At 41.0% G+C, this 23570-nt stretch overlaps 3 protein-coding genes across 9 annotated transcripts in view; 2 read left to right on the forward strand and 1 right to left on the reverse strand.

Moving 5' to 3' along the window:
- ppfia4 (PTPRF interacting protein alpha 4) overlaps positions 1 to 8321 on the reverse strand; it is an 80984-nt gene extending 72663 nt beyond the window's left edge. For all 5 annotated transcript variants that reach the window (XM_061687253.1, XM_061687254.1, XM_061687256.1 and 2 more), the window contains exons 1-2: positions 7980 to 8321; positions 7514 to 7812 (exon numbers count right to left, since the gene is read on the reverse strand). In XM_061687253.1, coding sequence (XP_061543237.1) covers positions 7514 to 7771 — 258 coding nt within the window. In that variant the 5' untranslated portion in view covers positions 7772 to 7812; positions 7980 to 8321. The remainder of the gene's footprint in view (positions 1 to 7513; positions 7813 to 7979) is intronic.
- Positions 8322 to 11202: 2881 nt separating this feature from the next.
- On the forward strand, positions 11203 to 20903 carry tmem183a (transmembrane protein 183A). Of its 2 annotated transcripts, none has more exons than XM_061687840.1 (8): positions 11203 to 11394; positions 11805 to 11894; positions 11972 to 12142; positions 12253 to 12403; positions 12601 to 12781; positions 18956 to 19036; positions 19111 to 19266; positions 19494 to 20903. In XM_061687840.1, exons 1-8 carry the CDS (start codon positions 11331 to 11333, stop codon positions 19677 to 19679), a joined length of 1080 nt encoding a protein of 359 aa, XP_061543824.1. In that variant the 5' UTR covers positions 11203 to 11330; the 3' UTR covers positions 19680 to 20903. The 2 variants fall into 2 exon arrangements, with proteins under 2 accessions (XP_061543824.1, XP_061543825.1); XM_061687841.1 differs by having other exon boundaries at positions 19114 to 19266.
- A 1531-nt stretch (positions 20904 to 22434) lies between these two features.
- The window catches only part of tfeb (transcription factor EB), a 36518-nt gene continuing 35382 nt past the window's right edge, over positions 22435 to 23570 (forward strand). For both annotated transcript variants that reach the window (XM_061688586.1, XM_061688587.1), the window contains exon 1: positions 22435 to 22625. The gene's annotated coding sequence lies outside the window, so the exon portion shown is untranslated. The remainder of the gene's footprint in view (positions 22626 to 23570) is intronic.

Here is a 23570-nt window from a genome sequence, read left to right on the forward strand (position 1 = left end):
CTTTTGTTCGCCGCCGGCACAAGCACGTCTTCGTGTGCGTTCTTCTTCATTTGTTTCCGTTGCTTCTTTGTTGGTTTACGCTACTTCTTCTTCAGGGTCGGCGGACTAGGCATCAAAACTGGGAACTGGGAAATTTTTTAATTTGAACGGTTCCTGAAGAACCGGAACTAGTTCCGGTTCCAATCGATTCTCGATGCCCAACCCTAATGACTAGTTGACTCAATTCTGTGAGCATGAAGTGCAAAATTTACTGAGAGCTGTATCACAAATTCAGCCTTCACAAAAAAAAAAAGCTCAGTTTTGATGAACACCATCATTTAAGAATATATTTTTGTCCCCTATGTTTTTGTGCCTGTGTATTGTTCTGTTGTTCTGTCTTCAGTGTTACCTGACTCTTTGAGAGCACACTGGCCCAGAACTGTCAGATCACACACACACACACACACACAAATACAAGTGCAGTAAGTGTAGTAAGCGTAGATGATGCATATGTTAGAAGACAAATGTTTGTTTGGCAAAATCAGCACAGGACACAGTGTTTGGTTTGAGGATTAACAAGGTTGCCCTGTTATGCTAATACTCATGCATGAGTTACACTACCTTAAGAACAGAGGGAACTGAACATAGAAGAGAAAAAACACATTGAGACACTTCCGACCGGAGGGATATGCGCCATTACTGGCCACAGCAGAGAGCACAACACTGCTCTAATACATTCAGCTCATCCAAAGCTGTAATTCAGCCTTCCTTTTTACACTGAGCTATTTTAAATATGTCGAGGCCAGACTCACCCCATTCTTCAACTAAGCACAGCAAAACTACAATAAATACCAAATGATATATATTTAATATCATCTATTGTTCATTGGAGGGTTTCACAAACATTTCCAGCACAGGACCCAAGTTGCTCCCGGGACCCAAACTTATTAAAATATATCTGGCATTGCCACAACGTTGACATATACTGTACAGTATACCAATGATAATGAACATAGACGACATGAATTTTCAAGTCAGAATGGATCAAAAAGCCCTTTGCCAAGAAATTGTGTGCCTGCTTGATGATCAATAAAATAGCCTGCTTCACAACACAATAAAAAAATATAAATAAATAAATAAATGACCCCGCGTGACCCATTTTGTCTCCTGAGCCCGAGTTTGAGAAACTGGCCTGCTCCATTGCATCCGCTCTCAGCACTACTGCTGGTGTGTGAGAGACCTGTTTTTGAAATGTGTGTGTGTGTACACAGTCAGCTTATAACCAAGCATGCCAGTCATAATGTGTGTGTAATGTCCCTGAGGTCTATGACAGTATAACTAATACTTGCATTATTGCTACCATTCCACATTACGCTGAAGCAAGATTAGAAAACAGACATGACAGTCTCATCACATCGTATCTCTCTCTCTCGCTCTCTCTCTCTCTCTCTCTCTCTCACACTCACACACACACACACACACACACACACGTAAGTGCATGTGTGGAAGCAAGCAGCCCAGGGCGATGTACTCTAGCAAGCAGCCATGCTTCTCCCACAAGCGGCTGCAGCGATGTTGTCATCTCCAGCATGGTTCCCACTCGCTCGAGCTCTCTCGCACATGCACGTGCACACACACACACACACACACACACACGCACACGCAGAACAGCACCATGCTCGGTGTGACATCACGCCACACACATTTAGACCTGAGGGTCGGAGGGGATAACACACTATCATGTGCTGAGGCCTCATTGTCGTTATGCTAGGTGGCTGCAACATCACTTATTCAGCTCTCTTGCGCTCAAACACACACTCACTGGCTATCGGCAAAGATATTCCAGGTCACCATAAGCACATAAATGAACGGCCCTGAGGAGCAAGCAGGTCACCTCATGAGCCCATTTCAATCACGTTAATGATAAGGTGGGCCTTGGCCTCTTCTCTGTGGGGTTGCCAAGCAAAACGTGGGGCAGACCTTGATAGTCACAACCCACTTTTTTATATTTCTTGTTATTTAAACATGTCTGCATATGCATGAAAGCTGTGATCAAGAGCTGAAAAAAGCAACCAATTAAGGAGGCAACATGATGCCAGTCACGACCTACATCTGCAACATCCTAAGAAGTAACTAACAGGCAGGGAAACAGTTTTTCCATCCTTAATTACTGTCCTCAGATGATTTACTATATCTGACGTATTAGAAGCATTGGGTCTCATTGGTAGACATTATTGTAATCGGGAAAAACACTTATTCGTCCATTTACTGCTCTGTAAGGTTCTTACTAAGAAAGACCATTTTCTGCAAGGTTTTCCAAACCTTTTCACTTGAAGACCTAAATTATAAAGTTGGGTTTCTCCCAGTGATTCAAACTCGTGCAAATATGTATTGAAAGAGAATCGTCATATCCACCAAGCAGCAACAACATTATCAACATTATGACCTCTTGCACAATATAGTACAATGCCATCCAATCCAAGACATACTCACCTTTACAAAGAAAATTATTTTCAATTTTGATTGACACTGTCAGGGGTGGTATTAATTCACCTTGTTCATGATGGTGGTTGAGAGATGAGAGGTGTCCCTAATATTTTGACTTACTCATGTAACACTTTTTAAAGCTACAACAAAACATTTCACAGCAGTCAATATGTTGCAGTACAGTTCTATACCACTGCAAAAAAGGTAATTTGGGGAAATCATTTTGACACGAGTGAAAAACACAGCCAAAACAGTATTAGCGAAACAGCGCTGTAGTAGTGCTTGTGTAAGTCTTCATTCACACAACACATAAACAGCGATGATGTTGTTTCTCGAGAGAGGACAAGCTGTTGGTCACCAACTACTGGCCTGGCATGCATATACATACAGTGGGTACAGAAAGTATTCAGACCCCCTTCAAATTTTAACTCTTTGCTATATTTGCTTAAATCATTTAAGTTCTTTCCCCCCTCATTCATGTACACACAGCACCCCATATTGACAGAAAAAAACTGAATTGTTGAAATTTTTGCAGATTTATAAAAAAGAAAAACTGAAATATCATACAGCCATAAGTATTCAGACCCTTTGCTGTGATACTCATATTTAACTCGGGTGCTGTCCATTTCTTCTGATCATCCTTGAGATGGTTCTAAACCTTCATTGGAGTCCAGCTGTGTTTGATTATATTGATTGGACATGATTAGGAAAGCCTCTATATAAGACCTTACAGCTCACAGTGCATCTCAGAGCAAATGAGAATCATGAGGTCAAAGGAACTGCCTGAAGAGCTTAAGGGGATCTGAATACTTTTCGTACCCACTGTATTTGTCATTCTATCCATTCATCCATCCATTTTCCATGCTGCTTATCTTTACTAGGGTTGCGGGCATGCTGGAGCCTATGCTTGCTGGCTTCATCTAGTCTGTACATCCAATATTAATACTGTACAGTGGTACCTCGGCTTAAAAGGGAACTAAACATAATATGTCAAAACTTTCTGTTATATTTTAAATGTGCATATCTTTTTCATCAGCTGCTGTTTACCTAAATCTATGAAGCATTTATTCTAAAAAATATATGTTTAAAACATTCTATCTGCCTTTGCTTGAGGGGGCCACCATTTGGAGGACTTTTGACTCTTCAGCCTATCCATCACCACTTCAAAGAGGAAGGGGCTCAGGGCTGATCCCTGATGCAGTCCACCCTCCACCTTAAATTCGTCTGTCACACCTACAGCACACCTCACCGCTGTTCTGCTGCCCTCGTACACGTCCTGTGTTATTCTAACATACTTCTGTGCCATTCCAGACTTCCGCATGCAGTACCACAGTTCCTCTCTGGGTACTCTGTCATAGGCTTTCTCTCGATCTACAAAGGCACAATGTAGCTCCTTCTGACCTTCTCTGTACTTTTCCATCAACATCCTCAAGGCAAATAATGCATCTGTGGTACTCTTTCTAGGCATGAAACCATACTGTTACTCGCAAATACTCACTTCTGTCCTGAGTCTAGCCTCCACTACTCTTTCCCATAACTTCATCGTGTGGCTCATCAACTTTATTCCTCTATAGTTGCCACAGCTCTGCACATCACCCTTGTTCTTAAAAATGAGCACCAACACACTTTTCCTCCATTCCTCAGGCATCTTCTCATGCACTAGAATTCTATTGAACAAGCTGGTCAAAGACATCAGTGACACTACTATATAAAAAATAAATAAATACAAAATAAAACAAACTGATGAAACTACAATAAAATATTTATTTACAATAAAAAAAATAAAAACAGCACGAGGGGTGTAACGATTCGTTTTAGCAACAATTCAATTCATAACACGATTCGTGGTTGCCGATTCGATTCAATGATGATATTGGTTCATTTAGAACAATACCATCTGAAACAATTCAGTCACTGGAAATCGATTCAGTAACTTTTTAGCCAAAAATGCATCCAGTGTGACTGTGAAATAAAAACCTGCATACTAGACAGTTCAGGTGAAATATCTTAGATTCTTGTTGTTTTTTGTAAGGAAATTGGGTAAAAACTGATTATGATCATAAAATACAAAGACTTTCCTGATCTATCCTTTTATGTGCCATATTGTGTACAGTACTGAATGTGTTTTCTAATGGACTATGAGTCTGGTGAATAAAAGTTGATTGATTTCAATAAAACAAAGTGGAAACAGCAACTTATTGTTATTTATATTATTTCAGCTATGCTTTTATTGTTGGGCCAATTTCCCCCCTCCTGGAAAAAAGATGTGTAATTGGTTTTAGAATTATGAGGGGTCCTCGGAAAATGAAAGTTTGAGAATCAGTTAAACAGTTAAATACTAATGGCTAGAAACGAAGCACTGTGAGATTCATGAGGGAAATATTTTAGGAATAGTGTTAATAATGCATAGAGAGCTAAATAAATGAACAAATCTGCTCTTTGGAGCACAAACCTGAGCCTGAAAGAGCATCCAGTAGTTGAGGTAGTAGTATTCCAGTAGCTGCTCTTGTTCGCCCGAATTTCCCCTCGAGGGCACTTTGCTATCATTGTTAGCGGCTGGCAAGCTAAGCTAAGCTAAGATAACCAGCTTGAAAGGCTTCTAAGATTTGCAATGTGCTGCAAGTCATACACATGCATCCTTAATGGTAATTTCTTGCTAGCCTTCTTCTCATCTGCCATCCACCAGACAGACGGATGTCTTAAACAACACACACATACTGTACACAGTACACATACCCTACAGTATGGAAAGGAGTGACTAGGGCTACGCTCGAAAATTCACACCAAGCATGCTCCCAACACTCCGGAATGTTTGGAAACTCAGAGCATTGTTGGAGTGTGCCGTTCGGTTATTCAGTGTGCCAAACTCTGGGAGTGCTGGAGCGCACTCCCGCCACTCTGACTGAGGAGACAGAGCGGCCGCAGCGTCAGGCAGGACGAGATGTTCACAGGCAGAACTGCCATATTCAATATGATGGACGCACTGACGTATCCCTGCCAGTGGCCAACATGCTCGTTCACAAATTCATAGAAAATGGACCGCGCTCTACCTCTCTGAACCTGCACCGTCAAACCGCAGTGAGAGCGTCAGATTGAATATCCAAACGTACCCTACCAGTACCAGTTGGATTGTAGGAATATAAATTGCTACATCGATATAATGAATGAATCGTTACACCATTACTCAGCACTCTATTGTGCAAACAAACAAATAACATTGCTGACATTATGAATATTTAATAAACGGTCTAAATATTAATACAGTGTTCTTTTAATCATTGATGCCCTTCCTCTTGGCTGACATATCCGATAACGTATTCATTTATTTCCGATATTTATACTTTCTCCCTAGACATACACTTATTAATTTCCTTGTTCATAGTTGGCTACTCTCCGCTGTAATGAACGTGGTTCCAGTGAGACTTCACTAAAAATTGTACTGTATAGCACCAATCACTTATTCTGGTGTTTTGTGACGACATTTAATGATAGCTTAGTGCCGCTTTAGCATGGCTCAGCGGTCTTCTCCTGTTAGTTACTCCTCATCCTCCTTTTGCGATAAAGATACTTGTCAGAATTGTAGCTTATTGGCCAGCATGGAGGCAGTGATTAGTGACTTTTAGAGGAGCGGCATGTTAGCCACACTAGCCCCTAGTGTGGCTAACATGGCTGGCTAGCGAGTTGAACTACCATAGTAAGACGGGCTGGAAGCTAATTCTTTTTACGGAAAACGGAGGAAAATGTCATGACATCATCAACAAACGTTACCGTGATTGTTTGGTGGAGTCCAAATTTTATGTCAGCTAATCATTTTCTGGTGTACTTAGAGGCCAAACACTCACTCACTCCTCTCCGTAATAGTAGAACACATATGGCACGTGAACGCAACAACAAGACTTGGCATCTCTGTAAATGTCTTTATCTACATGTATTTACCGAGTTGTGGGATGACCTGGACCCCTTTTAGGGAATCTTTTCCACATCAAGAAGTTGCTGTAAAACACTTTTACTCTTCACTACGCTTGCTCTCATGACCGCTGCCTCTTTTTCATCTCAGCCTTGGTATACACAGGCTTGAATGAGTAAATTCGTCGATCTTTGCAAACTGTCAGCTGACACTGGTGTTCAGTGGAGCTCTGTGTTAGCATGCGGACAACTCGCAATTGAAGCTTCAACGTCACTTCCGGTCTTCAGCTGATAATGATTTCGCCCAAAATGGTGCCCCCCTTACGTTGATTACTTGTTCTATTTCATTCTTAATCTATGAATGCAATATTAATCAGAGTATGCTACAATATAGTCTTGCTTTAAAAAAATATATAAAAAATATAGTCTTGCTTTAAAAATTTGGGGGTTCATTTCCTCTTTAAGGGTGCCCCAATTTTCAGAGTTTTTTGGCTTACGAGTTGTCGATTTTTCTGCTTTGTGTCGCGAGCCAAAACTTGATGCACGAGCGAGTTTCAGATATACCACCGCTCGATGGCGGAAGACAACACCACAACAATCGCCCAGCCTCATGCTTCTCACTCACAATTTGAGTACTGTAAATTGTGACGGTCACAGAATGAATTTAACTCAAGTCAAGGTACCACTGAGAAATAAAAATCATACTGCAGCTTTTCAGTCCTTTTTGTAGGTCCAATGAATACAAATATGAATTTGGACCTGTTTATGAAATCAAAATTTGTAACATGTTTTGTCATGAACAGTATGTACCCCCAGTGCAGGGTGGTTACTGGGGGGAAGCCAATTTGTACAAGGTCTTTTTGGAAGGATACCACGCACTCATTCTGACCTATATTCATACAACTAGAAGAGCATTTGCCCTCAGTGGAACACAATTCTTTAAAGACAAGGCTACTGTGATAACAGTAGCGATCTTCACAATATGTATGAAGAACGCCAATGACCACAGTTCTGTAGCTAGATAAAGCCTAAAATTCACCAACCCGGGTGCCCAGTCGAACAGGCTACCACAGAGTACTAAATAATAGCGCAATATAAATGTATGACGCCTGGGCCTCTCCAGTGACCGGCTGCTCCTCACCTGAGGCAGGGCTGCGTTGATCTGACGCTGCAGCACGTCCCTCTCGTGCAGCGCCCCCTGCAGTTTGGTCTGCGACAGGATGAGGGTCTCCTGGGTCTCCCTGAGGGACTCGAGTAGCTTGTCCCTCTCGTCTAGCATGTTGACCATCAGCTGCTCGAAGTTGGCCTCCTGCTCGGAGCCATTCAGGACGCTGCCGGCTCCTCTCGGGGGACCGGCTGAGTCCCCCTCGCTGATGGTCGGCATCACCTCGCACATCATCTCTGCTCCGCTGGATGTAGGAGCGACCCGAACGGTCGGTTCTGTCGATGCGTGTGATACATATAAAGTAAACCTATGCATTTCAACTAATTGGAGGCCACGAGCAAAAAAAAAAATATGTAAAAAAAACGGACAGCATGCATTTATGGACGCGTACCGTATAATTTTCACGAACCAAGTGTATTCTTCAAATCGTGCATCATCTCACCTATTCAGAGTAATCGAAATGATGCGATACGTGGCGACCTTTCATCCTCGTTGACCGGCGTCGTTTCTCCCCGTGTGCAGATCCGCCCTGGCCCGCGCGCCATGCACTCGATTCCTCGCTCACATGTACCAAACCCGGCGTGACGTGATTGACAGCTCAGGCGCGCGCCCGCTCGGAGGGGCGGTGTCCGCGAGCACGGCGGAGATCATCGTACGGAGCAATTCCAAAATACCAGAATAGCTCCGTGAGCGAACGTCTGATCTGCTCTCGAGGCCAGTCAATGTGTGTGTAAGAGAGTCTTATCTTCATCCGCCTTCTCTGCTTCCATCCACCCCTCCTACCTCACACACACACACACACACACACACATACAAGCACGTGCGAGCGCGCGCACACGTACGCTCGCACACATGCACACGCACACACACACACGAGGGAATCTGCACTTGTCGCCCGGCTACATCAAGATGTACATTTAGGTCGTGTGTGTCGTCTGTTGCTTCATGGTTGAACGTATATTGTGCACTGTGCATGGCTATTTGCATGATTATGACCCAGTAGCTCCATCACCATGACACACGCTCATTTATATTGTGCATGATTGGACACTTGGATGCACAGCGCCCCCTGCAGGATCTCCACTGAAAATGGGATCATGTCATTTGCTTGTAAAGCAAGACATAAAACGATGATATAGCAAGTCTTATTGCGTTTTAACTGCTCTAACGTCTGCCATATACTTCACAAGTCACATACTATACCGCTGAAAAAGTAAATAACCACATATGTATTGTTTTCTTTACAAGAATCCAACCAGAAAATACAATAAAAACAGCGCACAAGGCTAACGTTCTGCATTTATTATGTAATAGCAAAGCCCTGCCTTTCTTAAACAAATGGCTTTCATTCCTAATAAATGTCATTGTTAGCGCTTTTATCCATCAATTTGTCCATCCATTTTCTGTACCACTTATCCACACTAGGGTCACAGGTGAACTGGAGTCTTATCCTTGCCGACTTTGGGTAGGAGGCGGGATACACTGGGACTGGTCGCAGGCCAGGGCACACACAGTATAGACAGAAAAATAACTATTCACACTCAAATTCACACATTGTCAATTACGAGTCATCAATTAACCTTTTTTGAGTCTTTTTGTGGGAGAAAGCAAGAGTACCCAGAGAAAACCCACACAAGAAAAATGTGAGTAGCTGAGTTTAGAACCCAGAACTCAGAACCGTGAAGCAGAAGTGCTATAACCACTATTCCACTTTTCTGTCTAGCACTTTCATATACAGTACTGTAGTGCTGTTCACAAAATGGTTGCTGTAGGAAAGGTCATCACCAGCAGTGGAGGCCCAAGACCTTTGAACAGGGTGCATAAAAAAATGTAAAACCAGCCAAAAATCCATCCATGCATCTCTGCATCCATCCATCTTCCAGAGTATATTGCTTAGCCTGTACAGGGTCACAGGGAGCTGGAGCTTAACACAGCTGACTTCAGATGAAAGACACACTACAGCCTGGACTGGTTGCCAAACAATTACAGTGCACATACAGTGTTGCCTAAATATATTGCAGTTCACCTCTTGCAGACCCCTCCTAAAGCCGTCACTTTATCATGTTGGAGGGGTTTGCGCGTCCCAATGATCCTAGGAGCTAAGTTGTCTGGGGATTTATGACCTTGGCAGGGTCACCCATGGCAAACTGACGCTCTAACCAGTCGCCCACCGTGCCGCGGAAACCGGAATGCCCGGAGAAAACTCATGCAGGCACGAGGAGAACAAGCAAACTCCACAGGCGGGGCCGGGATTTGAACCCCGGTCCCCAGAACTGTGAGGCGGATGTGCTTACCAGTTGTCCTCTGTGCCGGCTATTAAAAGCCTGCAGTTGGTACAAAACACTGCAGGAAGACTTTTAATTCAGTCTTTGTTCCTGTTGCTCCACGTCTTGGTCGGTTCCAGTGGTACTTAAGGTTTGTGTTTTGTTAAGTTTTTGTTAGTGGTGGGCAAGCCTTATGAAGCGCTGAGGCTTTCCTAACAATTGTACCGAAAAAGATTCAAAGCTTCAAGGCTTGTCTGGTGGACAACCGAAGGGTTCTGATCGTCCCAAACGTCTTCTATTTAAGGATTATGGAGACCCATGTGCTCTTAGGAACCTTAAGTGTAGCAGAAATGTTTTTGTAACCTTGGCCAGATCTGTGCCTTGCCGCAATTCTGTCTCTGAGCTCTTCAGGCAGTTCCTTTGACCTCATAATTCTCATTTGCTCTGACATGCACTATGAGCTGTAAGGTCTAATATAGACAGCTGTGTGGCTTAACTAATCAAGTCCAACCAGTATAATCAAACACAGCTGGACTCCCATGAAGGTGTAGAACCGTTTTAAGGATGATCAGAAGAAATGGACAGCACGTGAGTTAAATATATGAGTGTTACAGCAAAGGGTTTGAATACTAATGGTTGTGTGATATTTCTGTTTTTCTTTTTTAATAAATCAGCTAAAATTTCAACAATTATGTTTTTTTTCTATTAATACGGGGTGCTGTGTGTACATTAATGAGGAAAAAAATGAATTTAAATGATTTTAACAAATGGCTGCAATATAACAAAGAGTGAAAAATTTAAGGGGGTCTGAAAACTTTCCGTACCCACTGTAGGATTAATTGTTTGGAGCCAAACAACCTCCTCTGTAAAGGTTAATGGAAAAAATTATTGGGGAGTCCTGGTTTAATATAGTGGCTGTCTCCATGTGCTCATCCAGCCGAGGATTTCTCTGTTTATATACACGCACATGCCCATTTTGAGTTCAATGTTGATGGCAAGGCTAAGATAGGGAGGTCAAAGCCGTTAGAAAATTCCGTGTGTTTGGATGGCAAGAAAACCAAAAGACCATGCTGGCATATTGTGCTGCTGCTGCTGTATACGGTTGCATAAAACGCACTACAATTACGACAAGGGAACTGCGAGTCCCTTTCACATGTAAGAAAATGTCTTTTGATGCTTTTTTTCCCCCAAAATGTTTTGATTGCAGTATACGCTTTGGCGTTGACGAAACAGTAACCCTCGGGAAAATCCATGAATGACGACCTCTCCAACATGGCCGCCACGTCGGTTACCCGGGCTGCTTAGATATCTATGTACAATGTTCAAACCTATGAGAACAACATCCTGAACGATACATGGTACCCTCGCGATACTTGCCGTTCTACGTCATTCCATGATGGCTGAAGATCCTGGTGGGGTTATTTTCAATATATCTCTCATTCTTTTTTCCTTTTCTCTATTCCAGCTTGCCATAGAGCCATGGCTGGATTCACAGCCACGTTAAGCGTCAACAGAACATTAGTGTCGACATGCCCAAGAAAGGGAACCGAAAACGGTTGAAATTTAGGGCTGGGGACGTTTGCTCGGAATCAGGTAGGTCGGGTTTGTGTCCACATTCGCCAACAAGCTAGGTCGTCCATTGCTACAATTGTGGTAAATAAATGATAATGGCCTTTTTATCTTCAGTACTTGGAGCTTTCATGAGCATTATATTTGCTTGATGTGCCCTAATTAAGCCAAGCACACTCTACATTAACAATGTATACATTGTATTGATACAAACGTTTGTTTTTAGTACGTTAAGATGGTGTTCAACGTCAGTCAGTAGAGACATGTTCTAACAGGTAGATCATCGGTAATATTAATTTAAGTTATCATTAATGTCTCTTCCATATACTGCACTAGATCGTCAGTGGCTACCGGGTTAAATGTAACCCAGAGTTCTTGGGCACATTATCATAAAGAAATAGGCAGTACGACGAATGCACATTTCCTCCCCTCAGTGTCTGTGGCTGATTATGCTGATGCCGATCCAGCCGTTGTGAAGTCTGGTAGGGTGAAAAAGGCTGTTGCAAATGCAGTGGAAAAAGAAGGTAATTATACACCACAGCACACAATTTCTTCGTTTTTTTGTGTCTGAACCAATCAGCTTTATAACCGTACTTTTCAGTCAAATTACTCTGTGGGCTGGAAGCATCACACGGTGCTGTTGAAGAGGTCCTTTGCTCTGCTGGGACCATCAAAATAGATGGTTTGGACAGCAGCGATGACTTAGACGCTGAGGATGATGGGGATGGTGAAAGTAAAGTGATCCATAAGAAGAAGAGCAAGAGAAGAAAGGGTATGATATCAGTGTGCATGTAGAAAAAGTGAGAAGTAAGCTTTTTTTTTTTTTTTTTTTTTTTTTTTTTTTTTTTTTTTTTTTTAGTTATGCTGTTTGTGTACTTCCAGAGAGCAGTGATGGAGAGGAGTATCCAGTGGATATCTGGCTTGTGCTTTCTTCTTATATTCGACCTGAAGATGTATGCAGATTCTCACTAATCTGCAGGAACGCATGGACGGTCACATGCACTGCAGTTTTTTGGACCAGGCTATACAAAAGGTGTGATGGTTTTACAGTTTCCCCTGATTTTATATCACACATTCACCATTATGCGTGGCTGATTTATTTAATTTTTGTATAGTTGCATTTAGGATGATCACATTTCCTGACAGTGTTTCCGGTTTATTGGCTGCATTGTGGTTAAATTTAACATGTCTGATATTTGTTTTCCCTGTCATCGTTTCTCTCATTCAAAGACATTACCGGGTCGATGTTGACCTGCCGTTTCGTCTCCAGCCTGATTGCATTGACAGGATGTGCAATCTCAGGGCTCGTGTGATTCGCTCCCTTTTCCATATGTATGAGCCGTTTAGCTCACGTGTCTCCAAAATTCCAGCCCTGCCCGAATCTACACCCACAACTTTGCTCAATTCCAAGGTAAATAAACATGTCAGCTTGCTGTCAGGCACTATTAATTTCCTTTGCTGATTTTTAAATATCTGCTTTGTTTCATTTTATATTTTGGACTTGTATTGAAGTGCTCAATGTCTTTAAGTACAGTGGAACACTGGTCGACCTCAGATTTCTTTTAATATTGTGATTGTAAATTTACAGTGGGTATGTAAAGTTTTCAGACAACCTTCAAAATTTCACTTATATTGCAGCCATTTGCTAAAATCATTTAAGTTAATTTTTCACCTCATTAATGTATACACAGCACCCCATATTTACAGAAAAATACTTAATTGTTGAAATGTTTGCAGAGTTATTAAAAAAGAAAAACTGAAATATCACACAGCTATAAGTATTCAGACCCTTTGCTCTGACACTCATCTGATCATCCTTGAGATGGTTCTACACCTTCATTGGAGTCCAGCTGTGTTTGATTATGCTAATTGGACTTGATTAGGAAAGCCACACACCTGTCTATATAAGACCTTACAGCTCATAGTGTGTGTCAGAGCAAATGAGAATCATGAGGTCAAAGGAACTGCCTGAAGAGCTCAGAGACAGAATTGTGGCATTGCACAGATCTGGCCAAGGTTACAAAAAAATATCTGCTACACTTAAGGTTCCTAAGAGCTCAGTGGCCGCCATAATCCTTAAATGGAAGACGTTTGGGACGACCAGACCCTTCCTAGAGCTGGCCGTCCGGCCAAACTGAACAATCGGGGGAGGAGAGCCTTGGTGAGAGAGGTGAAAAAGAACCCAAAGATCACTGTGGCTGAGCTCCAGTGATGCAGTCGGGAGATGGGAGAAAGTTCTTGAAAGTCAACCATCACTACAGCCCTCTACCAGTCGGGGCTTTATGGCCGAGTGGCCCGACGGAAGCTTCTCTTCTGGGTGAGAAGCATGAAAGCCCGCATGGAGTTTGCTTAAAAAAAAAAAAAAACACCTGAAGGACTCCAAGATGGTGAGAAATAAGATTCTCGGGTCTGATGAGACAAAGATAGAACTTTTTGGCCTTAATTCTAAGCGGTATGTGTGGAGAAACCAGGCACTGCTCATCACCTGTCCAATACAATCCCAACAGTGAAGCATGGTGGTGGCAGTATCATGCTGTGGGGGTGTTTTTCAGCTGCAGGGACAGGACGACTGGTTGAAATCAAAGGAAAGATGAATGCGGCCAAGTACAGAGATATTCTGGATGAAAACCTTCTCCAGAGTGCTCAGGACCTCAGACTGGGCCGAAGTTTCACCTTTCAATAAGACAATGACACAAAACACACAGCTAAAATAACGAAGGAGTGGCTTCAGTACAACTGCATGACTGTTCTTGAATGGCCCAGCCGGAGTCCTGACTTAAACCCACTTGAGCATCTCTGGAGAGACCTGAAAAAGGCTGTGCACCAATGTTCACCATCCAACCTGACAGAACTGGAGAAGATCTCTGCAAAGAGGAATGGGAGAGGATCCAAAAATCCAGGTGTGAAAAACTTGCATCATTCCCAAAAAGACTCATGACTGTATTAGCTCAAAAGGGTGCTTCAACTAAATACTGAGCAAAGGGTCTGAATACGCATGGCTGTGTTATTTCAGTTTTTTTCTTTTGAATAAATCTGCAAAAATTTCAACAATTCAGTTTTTTTTCTGTCAATATGGGGTGCTGTGTTTACATTGAGGAAAAAAATTACTTAAATGATTTTAGCAAATGGCTGCAATATAACAGACAAATTTAGGGGGGTCTGAATACTTTCTGTACCCACTGTAAATAATCCCCTTGAAACTGATTATCAAATTGAATTGGAATTTACAATAGTCAAATTGTTGCCATCGTAAACCTTTTATTAAAATTAACTGTATACAATTGTTAAAAAAAGTTGACATATGTTAATGATATAACAAAACATTTATTAATAATATAAATAATATATATTATACGTATTGTAATTAGCCAGGACTGTGACATGTACAGGGGTGCCAAGAAAAATATAGCCATAATTCAGATTATCAGGGGTTTTAAATCATAATTTACTTTCCTCAGGCTGTTTCTGACGGTCATTTGTCAACTGTAAATTTCAGGTAATGTGTGAGATTTGTACCGTATGCACTTGGTCAATATGAAAACGTTGAAGCCTTGGCTAAACTAGGAAATGCAAGCGATTCGATTGCTGTTCAACGCTTGCATGTACCCTAATTTCTTGTGTATAATGCACACCTATGTATAATACGCACCCCCAAAGTTGACATCGGAATTCACCCCACAAGGTTAATACCGTGTATTTTTAGAACTCAAAAAAAAAAAAAAAATGCATTTTTACAATGCATGATTTTGCTTCTACCCTTATGATCAAAACATGAAGTATTATCTGTATTTTGTTAGTTTTTTAAAAATAATTATTCTGAAGTTAAGCACTTTATTTGAACATGTAGTAATTTCTTTATTTACTTGATCTTATTTTAAAATTCACAGCCCTACTTTTATTTAGTAAATTTAAAAAACAGACAGTTGTGCTCATGTTTGATTACCTAAGGCAGAATTTGTAAAATGGGTACGAAAACACAAAGGGCCAGGCGAAACACATTTAATTTTATTTTAATGGAATTCAAATTAAACGGTCAAGCATTTCAGAAAAGCATTATCATTAAACAAAACATAACCATTAATAAATGAATGATGGTTCTTGTTCAGTCATCAGTCATATTAAAAAAACAAAACAAAAAAATAATATTTCACAAATTCTGCCAGGGTATGTAAACTTATTAGCACAACTGTACATATATGCAGTAGGCTTTACAAGATAAGGATTTTTGGGGCCGATCACTGATCAGCGAGTTTCAAAAAACGATAACCGATCACCGATCCAATCACAAGATGGAGCAATGTCTATTTAAGTGACTTGTTCATTTACTTAATTGCGCAAAAAATTATATTTACAGTAAATATATCTTTGTTCATCTATTTATGCCAGTGAGTCGTAGTGACAGACAGATGGCAGGAAGTACATACAGTAATTAATGTATCCACTTTATTTTACATTTTTGTTTGTTGGTGTGCCATGAGATTTGTCAATTGTAAAATATGTGCCTTGGCTCCATAAAGGTTGGAAATCCCTGCTCTGGTCAGGTCATGTATTCTAATCAGTCAGGTCAAACCAACATTACAACATGACAAAAGTAATGGGTGCTAAGTTAGTGTAATTGAATTACTTTAGTGTAATTACATGACTTCACACACACCGAAACTTTAGAGCATGATTCGACAGAACGCCGTTACAACCGTTAGTGCTAGCACTAGCTTGCTAAGCTACATAACGTTTTGTTGCCTGCTTGCGTGCCGTATCGTATTAAAACTACGTGAACATACCTTAAGCAATACTTGAATTAAAGTCCTCTCCCGAGCACCGGCTTCCACCACCACGTTTTTCCCCATTTAATTCTTATAATACACACGACGCGATCGATTGTTGTTGTCATGGCCGTGGTAACGAGTGTATCCGGTCGCGTTTGATTTGTCAAGATAAAGCCCAGTGATCGTAAAAAACGCAGCATATGCATAAATGTATGTAGGAACGTACTGATGAATTTCAGATTTGTACGTTAAACATTCATATGCACTATTTAAGCACAAATTGGTGTGAATGAGTTACATTTACAGTTCTATGGTCGTCGTCATCAGTGTTGCCACAGTTAGCTTGAAAAAGTAACTTAATTTACTGATTACCTGATCTTAAAAGTAATTTAGTTACTTTGCTGATTACTTGATTTCAAAAGTACCTAAGTTAGAAAAAAAAAACTTTTTAGTTCCTTTCGGCAGTTGCCAATTGGCAGGAATATCAGTTATCCACAGTACAAAAAAAAGCATTAGCTTAACCGTAACCATTACTTGCTAATGTACGCCACACAAGTTACTTAGAATGTCATCAACATGAAGCAATAACTTCAATTTTAGTGTAGTTGAAGCCACATTCAATCAGCAACTTAGTGCAGTGTGTGTGTGTGTGTGTGTGTGCGTGTGTGTGAGGACCTTTGTGCGAGCGAGTAACACACCATCGCTCCCACCACAGTAACTTTGATGCGAAGAGCGAGAACTTTTTTCTTACTTCGTGACATCAGCCATGCAGTGCATTCAACCAGCTCACAGACGAAGTTGAGAGTTCTCACTTTTCATTGTAAATATTATTTAAGCTAAGTATTATAAGTCAGTCCTTACCCTCCATGACCGATTGATGATCGCGCACTCGGTATGTGGAATTAACCCACAATGCATTGCATGTTTAACACGCCAGTACAACTGTATTCTTAATGTGTAAATAAAACGTAAAAAAACCAATTACACTTTTTACTAAGGAAAATAACAAAAATAGTGTGGCGACAGTGAAATCGTGCATTTCTTTGCACTTTTATGGTACTGCACTGTCACTGTGCATTGTATAATAAACCATTACCCCGCAATCGCGTTCCTCTTCGTTGGAAGAAACGGTGGTCTCGGTTAAGTGCTTCTACACATTTTGAGTGCTCAGTCTTTTCAGGTGTTCACCGAGCTGAACTCCAGGGGCCTCATGTACAAAGACTTGCGTGGATTTCCTACTAAATCATGGCGTACGCTCAAATCTAGAAAACGTCGTACGCACAAAAATATTCAGATATATGAAACTCTGCGTACTCATGAATCCAAGCACATTTCCTTCGTACATTCCAATCAACGTGGAAATGAGCGCACATGTTGGAGTAGCCGACTCCTCCCTGTCCACGCCCACATTTGAACATGCAAATCACATTTAAATTAACCCTGCACCTGAGATGCCGATCTCTGCATGTTCAGAAAAAGAGGAACATGAGTAAGGTAATGAAGAAAATTATTTTTCTGAATGTGAAGTTGCTCAATGAAGTGGAGGCCCGCAAGAAAATCCTCTTTGGCACGCTGTCCTCCGGCGTTAACAACACGCGAAAGAGGAGTGAATGGGACAGCGCGTGTGCGGCTGTCAATGCTATGGAGACAGAACACCGCGCACACTTTGAACTAAGTAGGGTCAGACATTAATGTGGATGTGAAGCAGAGGAAAGCTGCCCACCGCAAAAGTGTGGCCAAAAAAAGGCGGAAGAACCGGCGCGGAGGGCCTCACCCCGTTCGAGGAGAGAATCACTGCGATCATGGGTGATGCTGCTCTCTCAGGGGTGATGGGAGGACACGTGGCTCACTATGATCACCCCACAAGGTTAATACCATGTATTTTTAGAACTCATAACAAATGTGTTCATACAGTAACCTACACTCAGCCCTGTGAGATAAAGCTTCATGCGTAAATATTGGGTGTGTGCTATTTGTAATTAATCTTTTGAATTGAAATAGAAACACATCAGCATATCAAAGAGGATATAAAAAACTTTGACTCCTTTTTGATTACTCAATTTATTATCTTAATACGCAGGAGAGAACACGCACACTAACAAAAAAATCAGGTTTTATTTTTAGGAGAAGAGGGGTAAATTGTCAATTTAAACACATTTTAATCATGTGCAACCGATGCACATGTTCAAATGAAGTAAATTCAAAGGACTTTTTTTTTTTCAGTGCATGTGCTGGAGTCACGAAATTGTGAGGGCGATAGGCAGCATAAATGATCGCCTTGATCAATTTATAGGTGTCCTCACAAGTATCAGTGGTTCATTAAATACACTGGTTAACAAATGAATTCTCGTCCTTGCCTCAATTGCATTGTTGAAATCAAATGTTGCTTGGCATGAATTGTTCATCAGTGCTAATTATTAATGTCACTGGTGTGCAGATTTATGAGAACAGTTTCCCAGCATCACTTATAAGTGTCGCCAAAGCACCAAAAGCTGCAGAAACGTGCGTACGCCAGCCATGCAGTTGGCGTGAGGGACCGCACATTTCCACGGTCATGTCACTCTTGATACATCTGAACTTTACCGTGAAAAAGAACGGACGCCATGTTTTTGTGCGTACGCACCTTTTATACATGAGGCCCCAGGTCTCACAAGAGTTCATGTACAGCGGCAGACTTTAGATGCGAATTTGTGAGAATTTTGTTTTCCGAATTGTTGTAATTCAGTCATTTTAATCTTTAAAGTTTCCGGTGTAGGAGCAAAGAACAAGGTTAAGCATCTACATTCGGTGGAGTGAATATGTGACTTTTTCTTCTGCAGTGTTTATTGTTCTGGGTGAAAAAGGTGACTGGGACTCGACCAGAAGGATTGTGGGAGTTCAATTTCAAGCTTTTAAAGCAGGTAATGGGCTTTGTCTAAAACGGATACTGATTCTAAACGCCAGTGCATCATCATTTTTGCAATCTCCATCCTAGCAGGAAAACACTAAGAACGGCCGTGCAAAATCCTTGCACATGCCCAAACAGTATGAAGCTGTCCACACAAATTCGGACTCGGACTGTTACATGCTTCAAGTGTCAACATTCAACTTCATCTTCACCCCTGTGGTCATGGGCATGACACTTACCCTGGTTGGTCTGATAATCCCTTATTTTTATACTTAACATTTAGATTTTGCACTTGCTGATAAAGAATATGGCTACTAAAACATTGGAAGATTTTACTCCTTCCTCTTAAGTGACATTTATCTAATCAGTTTTTGTTTTTTTTTCCCCCTCATCCCCCCCCCCCTTCTCTCTTTCTTTCTTTTTGACCTTCATCCCCTGTGCCGGCCACTGCGCTCTGTTTACTGCTGTAGTTCACAATCAATGTCAGCACGGACATGCGCCATCACCGCGTTCGTCTAGTGTTCCAGGACTCACCGATCCAAAGAGGCAAGAAGAGAGGAGATCATAGCGGGACGCAGGTTGTGCTGGATCCTGTACACAGTGTGAGGCTTGTGGACTGGTGGCATCCACAGTACCCTTTGTTACAGAAAACATAAAACGCATGCTCGAAAATATTACTTCAGCAGAACATCACATCCAGAATGCTGACCATTATCTTGCTGCTTACCAAAGAGAAATTTGTTCCAAGCTTCTAACTACACACACTCTGACCATTCATCTGTGTAATTCTTCTAGCTAATCATTAATACAAGGCCAATTGAGTTGTAATTGCCAATTGTAGTGTGAATTCACAATCAAGCTGTTAATGCATGCAAATTACTTATTTTAACAACAGCCCCCACACCATCTACTTCTTATATTGGCATCTCCAATCGTGTTTGTATATCAGTAATTCTGCTTTCACCACCCTATCTGGCAGTTATAAAGAGGGGAGTAGTTATTATTCATGGTTGCTAATCAGGCCTTACTGTTAAGTATAAAAATATGGATATTTTACTCCTGATTAAAAATGATTTTGACAAACTTGAGTAAAGGGATTAACCTAGAATAATTGTTGAAATATTTTGCTGTGTGATTGGCTGATAACTAGCTACAAAATGTGAGGATCATTGCAATTCTTCTGAGAACCCTTCCAGTCCATGCATATGGGTACTTTGTTACCCCTCGTCTTTTGCACTTAAAAACTTACTCACAGAACTTTAATTTGAATATTGGTTTGTTTTCTGTCACCTTTTATTGATTTATCTGTCCAAGCATGTTTTAGTTCTTCGATTATTTTATCAGCTACATAGTTGCAGTGTATTATATGATAAATGGCCAGTGAGAACATTTACATCAGACGTCACTGTTTATCTCTTAGTGTTTCTTGGGGTTACACAAAAAAATTGACTTTGTGTTGAACTTTGTCCCTTTCTTCCACCTCTGTAATAGAAGTGCTCTTGTGTTAAGGGTATTGAATGTTCATGCATATCACATACTTGATCTTAATGTGCAACGAAGGGAAGGAGCTACCTCAGACATCGGTGAAAAGGATTAAACCTGAATTGTTGTGCAGCTTAAAATAAAACATGGTATCTCTTCACCTAATAACGCAGTGTAGACTTGTAGAGAGACAAAGACATGGTAGATAACCAGGCTAACTTACAAAGACAATTGAGTGTTTTATTTGGTAATCAACTTTGAATTCTGTCATTGATTAATTACTGTTTTGAAATGAATAAAAAGGAAAATGCCCCTTTTTATTTACCCACTTTTCAATGCAACGTTTTACTTTGCTGCACTGTATTAACTTCCCTCTTGTGGTAACACGTGGTACTGTAAGCCCATCTGATTGACAAATTAAAATTATTATATACTTATTAAAATTAGAATAATATGACAAAGTTCCATATTGTAGGCTTGCTGTGTCCCAATCTTGTCAGCTAATAACGCAAAACACCTGCAGAGGTTTTCCTCAACCTTTAAATTGTCTCAGTCTGGCTTAGTAGGCTTCAGAATCATGGGGAAGACTGATTTGATGGTGTGCAGAAAACCATCATTGACACTCTCCATAAAAAGAACAGGTCTCAAAAAGAAATTGCAAAAGAAGCTGGATGCTCACAGAGCGCTGTATCAAAATACATTAACGGTGTGTTAAGAGGAAGGGGAAAATGTGGCCTGAAAAGTTGCACAAGTGACAGGGATGACCGCAGCCTTGAGAGGATGGTCAAGCAACGGTGATTCAGAAATCTGGGGGAGCTTCATAAGGAGTGGGCTGGGGCTGGTGTCAGTGCATCAAGAACCGTCAGCCATCAGCTGTAGAATTCCATGTGTCAGGCCACTCCTGAACCTAAAACATCCGAAGCGTTTGTGCTGGACTAAGGAGAAAAAGTACTGGTCTGTTTCCCAGTGGTCCCAAGTCATCTTTTCAGATAAAAGTAACATTTACATTTCCTTTGGAAATCAAGGTCCCAGAGTCTGGAGGAAAACTGGAGAAGCACAAAAGTCGAGCTGCTTAACGTCCAGTGTTAAGTTTCCACAGTGGGTAATAGTTTGGGGAGCCATGTCATTTGCCGGTGTGGATCCATTGTCTTTTATCAAGTCCACAGTCAATGCAGCTGTCCACCCGGAAATTTGGGAATGTTTCCTTCTGTTGATGAGCATTTTGGGGAAAGTTGTTTCATTTTCCATTTTTCATTTTTTGTGTTTTACACAGTATGACGAACACCTTGGTCTGCTGCATGTAAAAACATACAAATCCTGCCAAACCATCACCCATTCATGAGAATTAATCTGTCCTATTCACCTTAATTGTGTCATGGAACCTATGAGAAGTAGCATATGTAACTCCACATGGAGTGGCGGCAGGTGTAATTTTCTCCGGAGTGTCCTAAATTAAATTATATGTACATGTGTGAGAGAACACACAGTCACTCACTCAAAGTTTTGGGGTCTAATAGGGATGTCATTAATTTTGAAAGATAAGGATTGTTGTTTGTTTGCTTGCTTATTTATTTAACCTATTTACATTTTCTTACTTAACACGTATTGATGCTTATGTCCCCAAACCTTTTACTGACACCGAAGGGCACCACGCGCTCATGATCGATCCAGGAGTTTCCTTTCGTTTGTCACCCTTAATTTCAAAACATGAAAATAACAGTGGATTATATAACGTTGGCGTCACGTAAAATTCAAGCTATAAATAAACCAAGTTGCCTCTTTGTTTTTTGGTCTAGTTGGATGACCTGTTTATTGTCTAATAATAGTCAGTTCCGGCTGCTGTCAGGAAGAACTACATTACCCATAAGCCCCCACACACAATGCTATTGGTGGCGGCACAGGTGACAGTAGACGCGCACAGCTCGACGGTCAAAACATTGCACGCTGCGTAGCAACATGTGGAAGTTCGAGAAACCTAATCTTTTTGGGGCGTTTACTCGATCAAAGTCAGCACTTTAGTGGTAGAGGTTGTTGGTCTTTCACTTTTGGGGAGTGCACCAGAGAAGTTGTCGCGAAGCCACTCTTGACTGCGGTCTGTTCTCGTCTGACCTTCAGAGCTGGTAAGTGACATTTCACAAACACTTTTAAAACACTGGCGTAACTCAGCCAAACTTTTTAACTTGGATTTCAGTTTTTTTTTTTTTTTTTGCTTTGCATTTTTATATAGAACACGAGGCTATTCCGTATGTTATTGGCGCATAGCAAATGGATAATCGCGTAAATGTGTTCAAGAACTTTAAGATGCTCTTCAGTTTCCTACATTTCGTGTTTGTAAAATAATTTCAAATATATTTGAATGTTTTCGTAATAGTCTGTTATCATAAACGTAGAATTATTATTATTATTTTTTTTGTCTTTTTGCCTCGAGCTCACAATCAAGATGTTGTCATGTGATAATGTACAACATGCTCCCTGTCATGAGTCTGTCAGCCTCTTGCCATTTCTGAGTTGTAGCCAGGGCGCCAGTATCAGTAACAACACTTCAGCCCCGGGCTCTGTTGCTATGTATAAGGTGTGACTATATCAACTATTGCCTATTCGCGTACTTGGGCTTATGTTGTGCACGGTGCCAACATGACGTGTTGAAAGTACCACAAAGTACTGTCGGTCTCGCCTTTGCCCTCAGACTTTAGTCACAAACCATGTGTTTAGTGGGAAATAATTGCTATCACTGTGTTACAATCACGACGTGATACATTTTGGTGTCATTTAAATAGGAAGTGTGTGTTTTGATTCACAAGGAATACGACAAAAACAAATCCCAGTAATAGGGGTGGTTTATATCTATTATACATTCCCCAAATTATTCATCAGTGTTCTAACTTTATCCTCATGTGTGGTGACATGAAACCAATGCTTTTGATGTTACACCCTCATCCCTGACTGTTGAACTCTGTGAACATCTAAGCTATTCTATAGACTCTTAAGAACACAATATGGTTTCAAGGTTGTGGTGGAAACATCATTCTTGCTCTTTGCTTTCTCAATCTGTTTCCAAGAAATGT

The sequence above is a fragment of the Phycodurus eques genome, chromosome 10, assembly GCF_024500275.1.
Source record: "Phycodurus eques isolate BA_2022a chromosome 10, UOR_Pequ_1.1, whole genome shotgun sequence".
NCBI lineage: Eukaryota > Metazoa > Chordata > Actinopteri > Syngnathiformes > Syngnathidae > Phycodurus > Phycodurus eques.